This window comes from Lactuca serriola, chromosome 6, assembly GCF_051521515.1.
Source record: "Lactuca serriola cultivar US96UC23 chromosome 6, Lser_US96UC23_V15, whole genome shotgun sequence".
NCBI lineage: Eukaryota > Viridiplantae > Streptophyta > Magnoliopsida > Asterales > Asteraceae > Lactuca > Lactuca serriola.
This window is the reverse complement of record NC_136413.1, coordinates 3,759,010-3,772,493: the sequence shown is the minus strand read 5'-3', so window position 1 is coordinate 3,772,493 and position 13,484 is coordinate 3,759,010. Positions and strand designations below refer to the sequence as shown.

Below are 13,484 nucleotides of genomic sequence, written 5' to 3'. Positions count from 1 at the left end.
CAAACACAATGACAAGAATACCCGCATACAAATGGTAAATATTATCTGTAAAGCTATCAACAATGATATTCACAATGACAATCTTTGATCATATAAACTAGAGAGTATATCATCACAATTCCATCTAACACCACCCATCATAACACGTAAAGCTACTCAACCAACATATCATGTCATGTAATGTATTTTTTGTCAGTATATCTTCACATAGAAAACAAAAGTGAAATAAATAAAAATAACAACCTTCTCATTTACTGAAAATGGATATTGTTCACATATATGGGAGCCATTTTCAGAATTACCATCCCCATTTACCTGAAATCATTCATGCCATTTTAACTCAAATAATTTATTTATAGTAAAAAAAATATTTATAATTATAGTGTTTTGATTATATAATATATACCCATCTGTCACTGACTCCTCATTCGTCATAAGAATGAACAAATATTTTAATTAATTACCTTGAAATGATAATAATATAAATACTATAACACCATGGCATGGTATATTTGAATAATACCTAGTGTAGCATCCAAGATAAGACGTTGACTTGTTGCTTGAGCAGATTTTTCAGTGTATGCTTTAAGGGCATCATCCCACCGTTGCAGCTTTTCATACCTTGTATTTGGAAGCAACATAAACAATTAATATTTTGAGAAAATAAGACAATGTAAATGATTTCAGGGTCCTAGAAATATACCATGATTCCTTTAGTTGTAAATCCAAACAGCATCCCATATATAGTTATATACTTAAGAGAGTGAAAAAAGGAAAGTGAGCTAGTTTCTATATATTCTTACCCTCCAAAAAGATAGAAGTGAAAGTATCCAAAAGAAAGCACTTATCCACCTTGATTCCTTATATGCAATCCACACCTGATCAAAAGAAGCAATCAAACATTATTGTTACAACAAAAGTCGAAAAATCTCCTTTTCACTATAGTTGGAAAGTATATAATAAACAAAGACTTACTGCTACAATGACAATACAAAAATAGAAATCGGTTGTTGTTGCTATCATGCACCTGTAAGCATTTACAACTATGTATGAGCATTTACTATTACACTTTTTTACATAAATTAAATAAAAGGGAAATTTTAAATGGTACCTTGATAATACATTGGCATTGAATGTAGATCCATCAACGATAAGCACATAAATAAAAGTTCCCAGCATCAAGTAGCCTAGTGCAGAAATGATTATTTTTGCAATTAAAACAAAATGTCCCCTTTTGTATCCCATGGAATCCCTATATAAGCCAAATATATAATAAAATTACAAGCATTTTAGCAAACATTTTTACTTGATTTTAGTTTTTGTTATCATTATTGGACATGTCCCTCAAAAGATATAATGGATCCTTTGATGATTCTTCTGGTGACAACTTAAAGAACTACAGAGCCACGTATCATTTGTAATAGGGCTATAGAAGGAATGAAAATTTACTTAAAACATGTTACACTTGTAATTAATAGTAATAATAATAATAATAAAGTTTAATTACCTTCCTGCAAAAAGTACAACAGGTATCAATACAGCTGCCTTGATCCAGCATGATTCCTTGTAGACTATCCAAGCCTAAGATTGCAAGTATATACACAACCACATATAACTCCATTTGATTCAACAAGCTTGTAACACCATGGTCAAGATCAGTTCCAAAATCCCCAGTAAACACGCCACCTGAATAGAACTAGAAACCCATGCCACTGGCATCAATGGCAACTGATACAGGTTGATTAGCGACTGCCTGTAACAATGCGGATTCACTGTTGGCTGGCACTTTTTCATACCCAGTAATGGTGGCAGCATGGACAGCTTCTTCCTTGGTGTTGCAGGTTCCATCTATTGCCTGATATGGGTAAGCCACCTCGGTGTTGATGCCTTTGTTTTTAACAATAAACTCAAAGCCATCTTCCATCTCGCCACCATCATATCCTCCGTTTTGTTTTTGGGGGGTTTTGATTGGTGTTTGTTCCTTTAGGGTTCCGTTTTCAGAATGGTTTCCTGTAATCAAAGATTTTGATATTAGTATGGAATTGAGTTCCAAATATTCAAATTGCAGTAAAAGAAATGATCTTACTGTTACCGTTTTCCGTAGAGCGACCATTTAAAGGAGGGGAAGAAGCAAACCCAGTGTAATCACCTGAATTCAAATAAAAAAAAATGAGAAAAAAAATGATTATTTTTATTTTTAAGGTAGCAGCAGAAAATTAGTTTACCGTTTGTTTGTGCTGGAGAAGATGCGTTTTTTAATTTTTCAGCAGATGATTTGCCAGGCCATTGTTTAAGAGGGCGAATAACCAGAGCTCTTGGATTCTCCCTTGGAATAAAAAGAGCATCTGCTTTTGGTGTGCTGGTAGTCTCTTCATCATCACTAAAAAACAAAACCTGTAATTGTAAAAAAAAAAAATCAGATCCATAAAAAGCAATAAGGGCAAAGTAGTCAATATAACAACAGATATTACCTTTGGCCCATCGTTTTTCTAGTGATACTTTCTAGCACCCCACGAATTTTTTACCAACCAGTACTTCATGCCAAAGCTGTGTATATGATGTATTCACCATCACCACAGACAACAACATACCTCCTATTTGGGTTGTGCTTCAAGCTCTGTGGAAAAATAGAAAAGTCAAAGTCCATATGGTTGACTATTTTCAGTTTAAAGGAAGGTAGGAACAAGCATAACTCACTTGTGGATAAAGATCACATGTTCCCAGTTCTTTAACTGCTAAAGGCAGCCTCTCTCCATCAGAAACCTGAATAAAAAAATAGATTTTTTTTCCCATTTCATTGTTAACATAACATAACATGTATATGGGCTTTAAAGTCCAAACCTCATGATCAGCTCCCACACTCTTGATGTTAATAATTTGAATTTCATTATGTTTAGCCCATATAATTTTTCCACTATTGTCCATGCTGGCTACAGGCTCTTCACGTCCAATTTTCACCATTATGGTTCCTTCATCATAGCCAATAACAATCCTGTAAAAACAGTAATTAAAATAAATCCAGATGAAAGAAGAAGCATCAAGATTCAAGACCCACAAAACAAAAAACAAAAAGTGCTATACAAACTTACCGACGTGAACCTTTCATGTATCCAACAGCCCAAACCCTTTCAAGTCCATAGTTCAAGGTGTTCTCAAGTCTGAATAAAAAAAAAGTGGCATAAAGTCAAAAAGTTTACATTTTTAATATATGTATAACGAGGGTATTTTGGTCTTTTGATAGGAAATGAAGAAAGAAATTGAATTCCTTCCATCCATCAAACATGGAATTTGAAGGAATCCAACAAAAATTGAATTCCATCCATTTGGAAACCAAACACACCATGGAATGGAATCTAGCATTCCGATTCTTTTAGAATCTACAAAACAAACACACCCTTAAAGGTAAAAAAACAAGAGCTCACCTGTAAGTGGTTGAATGCCATATACGGACAGTACCATCTTCTGAACCTGTCATTATTATTGGAAGCTCGGGATGGAAACATACAGCAGAAACATTGTGTGTGTGACCTTCTAGAGTTTCGACACAGGTTTTAGTTAGCAACTCTACAGTAACAGATCACAGTTGTGACCGTATTGCTGGATTCTCATATTGAGATAGTAAAGGGAATCAAATCAGTTTAGAAATTGTAAGTAAATGAGATTCAATTCCTATTACATAAATTAAATTCCAACTCTTAAACACTAAATTGATTTTTTTATCATTATCAAAACACAATTGGCTGATTACTACTCATGTGTATGTATAATAATAGTAAATTGAATCTAATAGGAATACATAATTTTTTATTTACCTGTGAGGTTGTCACTGTGGCAGGTTGCTTTGAACCTTGTTCATTAATCTTTGGACAATCCCCTTTTGGTTCAAACATTTAGTCAAACACCTAGTGTGCATAAAAAAATCAGGTACTTATATCATAAAATATTAACAATTCCATGAAAATATATGAGAGAGGGTAAAAAGGCACAAAAAATCGTCCAAAAAGAAGGACCAGTAGGACATGAAACAGGTAACTATGGTTGAAAAAGGAAGAATTACCTTTGAAATAGGCCTACTACGCAGATGAAATAGGCAACAGTGGTGGTATAGTGGTGGTTCTGGGCTGTTGCGAAGGCAGTGTGGTGGTGGCTCAGGGCTGGTGTTGTGGTGCGATGTTGTAACGGTGGAATCTGAAAGCAAACACAAATTGTGATGGAACTTATTGTTGTTGGTGATGTCCGATTCATCAAAAGAAAATCATTCTTCAATCAATCTTCTATTTTGTGAAAGAAGATATTACTATTTCAAATGTGTTATGTTTGATTAGGGTTTGCACATAGAAGGAAGTGAAAGTCGATCGGAGAGGAAGGGGTTTGCAGAGAGAAAGAAGGGAGAGAATGAAGTCGATTTTGGCGGGTGTAGAGAGTAGAGAGGAAGAGGAAGCGGGTGTTCAAAATTTTGGGGGATTTAGTTTCCCCCCTTACCTATCAAGGAGTCCCAGAAACGCGTGTTTATTAAAATTATAAAGCGACATTTGTAGAGGACGCCCGTTTTATTATAGGTGCCCTCCGTGTTTTTAATATTTTTACATGAGACACTAATTTAAGGGCACTCAGTAATGCGCGACCTAAATCCTTAAAATTTTTGAAGAGATGACACTTTTTTAATGTCGCTCTCTAATGCGTAACATAAATCAAAGAGCGTCGTGTTTTGCGCGTCGTAAAAGGCCTTTTTTCTAGTAGTGAAACCAAATGGTTTCTAGCCCTATGATATCAGGTGTTGTCTTTCCTCCTTAAAGTTGAGGGCAAGGTTATCAAAAACATGATTTTGATCGTAGAATCGCACGATTCTATGATCCTACATATGCATTTTGTTTTCAATCTTAGTAAACTCGTTTTTAGGTAGAATCGGAGTCGTAAAATCAAATCCTAAATGATTCGATTCTATCGGAGTTAACTTTGACTTTATTTGGCTATTTGACCCTAACTTAAAAGACTAACAGATGAAAACGATTAAATTAGAAGCATAACGAGGGAAAAAATACAACTCCTCAATCCTCATGATGGCGAACGCAAACCCTACACCCATTTTTTCTCTCCTCCTTTGAAGTCTGAAAACACGAATACGCTTGAAGCCCTAAAGCCTTTATCAAACTTGACGAATTGTGAGCTTCAAGATTGCAATTGATGACTTGATTTGAACCATGTATCTCATTCTCAGTTCTCACCCCTTTCTAATTACTACTCTCTCGGTTAGTGTTTTATTTTAATCTAAATATGTTGTTGTCTACTTGTGTAGAATGTAGATGATGGAAATTAGATTGTCATCAGATATGTATATTACTTTTTGAAATCAGATATGTATATCAGTTTAGGACTTGAAAAGTTAAAATATTATAATCAAATATGTATATCAGCCTTCGAAATCAAATTTTGAAACTAAGAACATTTATGTTCATATATGTATATCATATAACTATCAGCCTTTGAAATCAAATTAAAATCAGAATTTATATTAGATTATCAACCTTGGAAATCAAGTTATAATCAGAATTTATATCAGATTATCAGCCTTTGAAATCAAATTATAATCAAAACTTTTATCGAGTTCTAAGACTATCATGTTCTAGATTTGTATAAGAGGCTGTTTGGTAGCATCTGAATTATTCATATCTAGATGATGCAGATGTCTGGATGATGTAGAGGGTCTGTATGATTCTATACCTGAATGATAATTTGATGTTTGGTCAGACATCTGAATATCTGTCTCTTAACGGTGAAAATAACCATTTTATCCTTCTGAACTATTTGTTATTGATTGGTTGGACTGAATGATTGTGTTGAATGATACTGAATTTGAAAATAATTATAAATAAAATACAAAACTTCATATAAAATCCAAATTATACATAAAACAAAATACAAATTAAAATTCATACAACATCCAAATTAAACATCATACAACATCCAAATTAAACATAATCGTGAAAGCATACAACTTTAAAGTAATTGATTAGCAATCTGGTGACGCAAATTAGCCATATATTTGTTGTCTTGGTTACTCCATTGAATGTCATGTACGCTTTGGTCATCACTTCCTCCACTTTCTTTAGTAGTAAACATAGTTTCCTCTTCGAAGTCCATAAATAATTGATCACGAATATTACATTTCCTAATAAAATTATGGACTGCAAAACAAGCAAGCACTATGTCTCTTTGTATTGGAAAATGATAAGGAGTCATTTGCTTTAAGATTGGGAATCTCGCCTTTAAAACTCCATAAGCGCGCTCAATAACATTTCTGAGTTGTGCGTGAGCATGGGTGAACTTTTCCTCTTTGGTTAATGCACGTTGTCTTCGAAAATCCGATAACCAATACTTCGCATTGCGGTAGAGAGCCATAAATCCACGAGTGTTGGTGTATGCGGCATCACAAAGGTAATATTTGTCTATAAATGTTAATTTTGCAATTGTTATATGAAAAATAGATAATGTATTTAATAATCAAAGTTAAAAAAATAATAAAAAAAAAATAAAAAGATTACAAACCTAACGGAGGAAATGGAAAGCCGGAAGTTGGGTTAAATACAACTTCTTTTAGAACTCGTGAATCGTGTGCTATGCCCTCCGAACCGGCCCATACAAACGTGAATATCATATCAAAATTACAAATTCCAATAACATTTTGATAACGTTCACCTTTTCCTCTTCCCCTATAACGAGTTTGTTGGTCAGCAGGCACGACTGCATGTACAAGAGTTCCATCTAACGCACCTATCGCTCCCGGAAATATTTCTTTCAACCTTCTATGTCGTCCTGATGTATTTGTGGTTGCACTAGAATATGTTGGCACAATAATTTCTCTTGCAAAATTCATCATCGCATTTCGAACCTCATGAAAACACCTATGAATTGTTTCTGTTGAATGTTGAAATCTGCGTTTAACCATTCTAAACCGCTCATTGTGTCCGATGACAGTCAAAAACATAGCTATTTTCTTCAGTGGTTATAGACCGACTACTTTGCAACCAATTTTTTTGTTTAAAATGGTTGCATAGTAGTACATATGCTTCTCGTGAAAGGCGCATCAACTCATGACATCGTAAAGAAGATCCATGCAATAATTCTTGCATAAATTCATGACCGGTCAATGTTGAATTCAAGTCGCTTATCCTTTCTATTCTTGTCGAAGCTAAAAACATCCAATACCAAGAAAGCAACATGAAATATACAATATCACCTGTCAACCAACATATAAAAGTCAACATTTTAAAAACATAATGTCAAACAACATATAACATTCAACATTTTAAACACAATAATGTCAAATAAAATCCTAAAAAAGTTTAAAATTTTAAATCCATAACACACATCAAACAAAATACTAAAAAGTTTAACATTTTAAATCCATAACACACATCAAATAAAATACTAAAAAGTTTAACATTTTAAATCCATAACGACACACATAACATAAAATCCTAAAAAAACCATCACATCAAGCCATACTTTGATCCGGCATTCTTTAACCACATCTCACAAGCTTCCGTCGGAAGAAATAACCAAACTTTTCTAAGATCAGCACTTTCACCAAAAAGCAAAACAGCCGTTTGGTATCTTGGATCAGATATTCCCCATTCCATTTTCACCAACTTTTCCATACATGATGCCATATCGTGTTCTTTATGTTTCTCCACTAACATTCTTGCAACTTTGCTAATTTCATCACCGACTTCAACGATCTTTGCGTTGATTGCTGCTTTTCCTTTTCCTTTACCTCCTTTGTTTTTTAAAACACTAGAGGTTCCTTCATTTGGACTTTCGGGTATACTTTCCATGTGAGTTACATTAATACCATCGACGTCATTTAAATTAATGTCGGGTGAGTCATGAGAGGGGTGGGGAAGTGTAAAAGATGGCCCTCAACCATGAATGTCAGTCGCAGCCGAACCATCAAACAACTGAACACAAAGATCAAGGTACACTAGTGGAGAAGTCTTCAAAGTTTCTACCATTCTGTTTGACTGCTTGAAAATATTATAAATATTATTAAATATTATAAAATATTATTATATATTACTTCCTATAAAAAATTACAATACCTTGATCTCTAGTTGTCATTCGTCTTCTTCCATGTTAAACGTGTTAGTCATGGGGTTATAGACATTGTCTGTTTTGTTTTTTTAATTTCAACCAAGCACAATACTTTGATTTCAAGTAGTCGTATCGGTTTTTCATTTGCTTTTGATCAACTAAAAAATTGTAATCTGTTTTCAATCTTTCAGCTCTTCCATGAGTTCGCTTTCAAACTACTCCCTTCACGCCCATAAGTAGTAATTTCTTGAATACAAGCTTCAAAAAATGTTTTTTCCACACCTTATATCTGTTTCCAATTCATTCTTGGCCTTTTTGTGCCATTTGTGCAATGTCTAGTATTCAAAATTCACCAACAACATGTTTCAGCAAGAAAATTCAGCAATGACAAAAAAAAAAATCATAGCAGCAAATCAACAAGAACACATATTTTTTGAACTTCCAATCACAGACAAATAGCAAATTAGCAAGAAACAACAACAAAATAGCAAGAACACATATTTTCGGACTTATAATCACATCTAACAGCAAGAAAACAACAAATCAACATGAAAACAGCAACAGCAGCAATACAACAATGAAACAGCAACAGCACATCAACGCAAGGAAGAAGGAAGCGAGGTATGCTAGACAAAATAGAAAAACGTACCGGTGAAACGGGGGAGACGACGACGAAGGCAGAGGTTGTCCGGCGTTGGAGGTCCTACGGTGGCCGATTGAAATCGACGCAGGGAAGAGGATTTGGGGAAGAAGACGCTCGAAGAAGAAGAAGAAGGGCGCAGAAAAAAAGTGGCGGACGTCTTGTATCTGTTTTTAGGGCAAGGGTATGAAAGGAATAATTACCATCCAGACTCCTCCTTATCTCATCTGACCGAATAAGATAATATTTTTTAATGTCTGGCTGATTAAGAGGCTGAAATAGTGTCAACCAAACGCTCTGAACGATTCAGAGTCAGCCTCTTTATGAAATCATTAAGAGGCCAAACAAAAAACCCCTAAGCCTTTTGAAATCATTGTAATCAAAATTTGTAGTAGATGATTTGAATTTAGAAGAGAGAAATGATATGGATGTTATTGTTATGTTAGATTAGATTGGAAATGATATATATTAGCCATCACAAATGTTTTAAACATTCTACACCTTGGAGACAATCAACTAATGTATGATATATTTTGCATGTTTAAACTTATAATTAGATTGTTTTTGTAGAATCTTAAGATTCCGATTCGATTTTACGATTACGGTTTTACGGTTTTGCAAACCCAAAAACAATTCTGTTAGAATCTCCATTTTGCAAACCTTATTTAAGGGTATGTGGAATTAAGAAATAATTTATGAGTAAATTTGATTTGATGTTCAAAAAATTAAAAAATCTAAAACCATATTTTTGGTATCATAGAAAAATCGGTAATAAAATAATCTTGAGATCTAAAGAAAGATGATGGGTGCTCTCTCACTGGAAAGAATAAATCTCTACTTACTAACTTCCATTAGTTTTTCAATAAATTGCATTCTTAACCATACATCATAGGTTTGACCATTGACCAGCCATTAGGTGTTTACAAATTGCTAATTACTCAGCAACTTGATCATATTGAAATTCAATTAAAGTAATAAGAGGCCAACTCTCAACAAAGTAAATGGTTACGCTAAAATCATTAAAGGTAATGAAAAAAACTGAACCAAAAAACATAGATATTCACCCAGACATTTAATCAAACACTTTGTCTGCACCTTACAGAATATAAAAATATGACACTTTAAACAGAAAATTAAGCAACATGTCGACAATATTGTGATTATGAATAAAAACTACATTACATGTACCCATTTTAAATGATAATCAACAAAAGCTTAAAAACAAATTCCCGAGAACATCAAAATGTAATAAAGATGCAAGACATTGAACCCATTTTGAATTCAAACCAGTATAAATCACAAAGTTGTACACTCTCATATGGTTTTCAGAAAATCTAACCTGAATCATGAACAACAAATCAAATCAGTAACCAATATCATCAGGATCTCCGAGATACTCAGCAATTTGCTCTAATCGAACATTGATCAAAGCATGTGTATCTGCATCACGAACAACTGCAGTTTCATTATCATTATCTTTCTCCTGCAAACTCCCATAAACACCCTTATGCCTACCATACAAAACAAGAACAGGTCCGCCTCGTCTAGGGAGTGCAGTCTCAAGAAACTCTTGTTCTACACCTTGTACAAGCTCCCGACTATTATCCATGGATATATCACAAGTAGTGGGGCCCACAACATCCACAATCTCACCCTTTTGTAAATACAATCTCCCTCCTTTTAACTGTTTGCTAATAATTCTTACTCTAATGTGACTATTTAACCAAGATTTTGAAGTGGTAGGAGCAGGACTAATTTCATGCCTCCTTTTACTACCCTTACGCTTATCATAACTTGATTCATCTCTTTGACTGTGACTCCGGTGAACTGTTGAATCTTTGCTCCTCCTATCACCACCACCACTCCGCCCTTTCACCTCCTCCCTACTCCTCCTATCACCACTACTCTCTTTTCTTTCCCCATTGCTAACACCTTCTGTTTTGGTTTTTGTAGATCTGTTGTTGCTTTCAGTGGTCGGTGGCATGGGCATATCATTCACGAACCCTAACCCTTCTTTCCCAGTTCTTTTTGTGTACTCAACTACCTTGACATCTTCTTTGGCATTCTTCCCAATTCCTCTCCCTTCAACCCACCCATACCCTTTTAGCAAAGCAGATGCGAAGTCCTCCACAGACATATCTTCGAACTCTTCCATCCCTCTATCCTCCGGTAACCTCTCCAGATCGTTTCTCAACTTGTTCAACATCAAATTATCGATCGAGGAAGTCGATTGGGATCTCTGGACTTTTGATTCTGAATCAGGTGCAGAATCTTTCTTGCCACGGAGATTGAGACCATATGTGATGTTCGGATCGGTTTGCTCGACAGTATGATTCATGACTTCGAATTCAAGGTTGGGGTCGTCGGATTTGACCGGTAGATCGATGTTCCGCATCTTTTTCTGAGGTCTCCATTCGTTGGAAATCGGAGCAATCACAACAGGGTTTTTGGAATTGCGATCCGCTAGGGATTTGGATGGGTCAAACTCTGTGACGAATTCTTTTTTCAGAGACGATGATGGCTGATCCTGCAATGATTTTAGAGTAGGTTTTGGGGGTTTTGAAGATGAAAGGGAAAAAGATAGTTTCATGGTATCCTGAAGGGGAAGATTTAAAGGTGGTGTGGGAATTGGCGATCTGTATATCAATCAAGACCAAGGTTTTTCAAGCAATTCCTCTTCGGATTATTATTAGGGTTCGTAAAAGAATGGGGTGTCACCTTGTTTTGGGTTTGCCAAAACTCGTGTCGAGATACAAAAAATAAAAATACCTTCAGTTAATAGCCGCCAAAAAGAGATTCGATCGAGAAGCCAGGGTGTTTGCCGTCGATAGAAATCAGCAGGTGATAAACTAGGGTTCGATGAAGATATAAAGGTGAGGATCCATGGCATGAGTAATTGCCCAGATTGTGAAGAAAACTAAGATTACAAGGGCTAAAATGTAACTGCAAGTTTTAAAAAAATATAAAAAAATTTGGTGTTTATATTTGATAGTTCTGACCGAAAAACTAACATAAAAACTAGATGAAATAAAATAACTTTTGGTAAACTAACTAAAATATATAAAATGACATAAAAAAATATATTTTTATAATTAATTAGGAGTATATTTGAAAAAAAAATTAAAATTTTTAGAAAGCTAGTCTAAATAACTTTTTTAAAAAGCTACCTTATAAGCTACTTTTTGGCTTACCAAACATTACAACGTAAGAAAAAAATTAATAAACTAGCTTATCAGCTAGCTATGGCACGCCAAACATAACCTAAGAGTTTATTTTTATAAGCTTTTTTCTAACTTATTTTTCAACTTATCAATTTATTATGACTTACGTCAAGAAATAAGGTTAAATAAATGAGCTTATAAAATATAAGCTCTCGAAAAATAAACCCTTAATAAGCTAAAACAAACGCCCTTAAAAATTCGTTTACTTTTACCAAACAAAAGGATTTGAAGTCATGTTCTAGTTTCATTTAAGATGAAAATAAGGGATATAAATATAAATAAAAATATAGTAAAAGAAATTGATGTTTATAAGTTTAATTAAGAGAAGGAAATTGATTGAAATGGAATAAATAATAGTAATCACTTTTTTTTATTTAGAAAGAAACAAAGAACGTTTAATTTTTCTTTTATCGCTTTAAAATATAAAATACAAATTTATTTTTCTTTACTTTCTATTCTTTTCTCTTCATATTTTTTTTATTTTTTCTTTTCTTTGTTAAAACTTGGAAACTAGGCATAAATTTCAAATCCTAATAAAATCCTCAATCCAAACACATTTTAAAAGAAGAAAATGATTTGATAGGGTAATATAGTTTTTATTTTGTACACATATTGAGTCATTAATATTTTTTGTCTATATTTGACCATTTAACTTGTGTTTTTCTTTTTACATATTCAGTCATTATAGCCGGTTACTCAAGGTTAAGCCGGAAAAAAATGACTTAATAAGGTAATATAATATTTAGTTTATATACATTTAGTGTTTAATATTTTTTATTGCAAAATAAGTTCTTGTTGTTTTTGTATACATTCAGTCCTTGTAATTGGTTTATTCAGGTTTTGCTCACAGCATCTTACATGGGACAATTATTAATAAAGTGTTCTTATACGAGCCTCATATCAAAACATCCCTCATATCAAAACATCTCGTTAATGATTGTTGTATGTGGTTCAATTTGACATGTTTTTCGTTAACCCATTGTCAAAATTTGCATTTTTTATCTTGTTTATTTAGTAACAAAAAAACAAATTTTAAGCAAGTAAAAAAGAATGTCAATTTGAAAAGAACAAAAAACCTATTTGTAGGGAAAAAAAAGGTCAAAATTGACATACCAAGGAATTAGGAAAGACTAAATTTTTTATTATGGTGTTCTTTTGTCTTAGAAGTGCAAATTTCAGTTGGGAGGAAACAATCACAAAAAAATGTAGTTGTCTACTATGGAAATAGATGAAACCAAAGTTGAAGACATCTTCTGCATAGAGAAAACTAACGCACCAGAATCTCATCCCGTATCTTCTGCATAGAGAAAACTAACGCACCAGAATCTCATCCCGTGGTCAACTGAAGAATTACTTGGAAGACTTCAACATCCCTCTTTTACTTGGTGAGACACGATGCCTTAGTTTTCCCCTTATAGACATATTAGATTACAATAAGTAGTACTCCATGTTTCCGTTTCTTACATATTTCAAGGCAGTAGTTGTAGATTGCATTTGTTATTTAAATTTTTGTAATTTCCTTGATGAGTAGA

The 13,484-nt window shown here is 33.7% G+C and overlaps 2 protein-coding genes across 4 annotated transcripts; both read right to left on the bottom strand.

The window, feature by feature from the left end:
* Nucleotides 1-5,997: 5,997 nt before the first annotated feature.
* On the bottom strand, nucleotides 5,998-6,985 carry LOC145058105 (uncharacterized). Its single transcript, XM_079006025.1, has 2 exons — nucleotides 6,547-6,985; nucleotides 5,998-6,446 (listed from the first exon to the last, which is right to left on the bottom strand). Exons 1-2 carry the CDS (start codon nucleotides 6,983-6,985, stop codon nucleotides 5,998-6,000), a joined length of 888 nt encoding a protein of 295 aa, XP_078862151.1.
* Nucleotides 6,986-7,304: 319 nt separating this feature from the next.
* Nucleotides 7,305-11,674, bottom strand: LOC145057361 (protein MOS2-like). 3 transcript variants are annotated; one of them, XM_079005178.1, is made up of 4 exons: nucleotides 10,071-11,674; nucleotides 8,741-8,958; nucleotides 8,100-8,426; nucleotides 7,305-8,021 (listed from the first exon to the last, which is right to left on the bottom strand). In XM_079005178.1, exon 1 carries the CDS (start codon nucleotides 11,319-11,321, stop codon nucleotides 10,095-10,097), a length of 1,227 nt encoding a protein of 408 aa, XP_078861304.1. In that variant the 5' UTR covers nucleotides 11,322-11,674; the 3' UTR covers nucleotides 7,305-8,021; nucleotides 8,100-8,426; nucleotides 8,741-8,958; nucleotides 10,071-10,094. The 3 variants fall into 3 exon arrangements, with proteins under 3 accessions (XP_078861304.1, XP_078861305.1, XP_078861303.1); XM_079005179.1 differs by having other exon boundaries at nucleotides 8,741-8,898; XM_079005177.1 differs by lacking the exon at nucleotides 8,741-8,958.
* Nucleotides 11,675-13,484: the final 1,810 nt, after the last annotated feature.

Coding starts and splice junctions, on each gene's coding strand:
- LOC145058105 (XM_079006025.1), bottom strand. CDS start 6,985: ATGTTTTTGACTGTCATCGGACACAATGAGCGGTTTAGAATGGTTAAA. Junction 6,447..6,546: donor CTTTCCATTTCCTCCGTTAG/GTTTGTAATCTT, acceptor TAACATTTATAG/ACAAATATTACCTTTGTGAT.
- LOC145057361 (XM_079005178.1), bottom strand. CDS start 11,321: ATGAAACTATCTTTTTCCCTTTCATCTTCAAAACCCCCAAAACCTACT.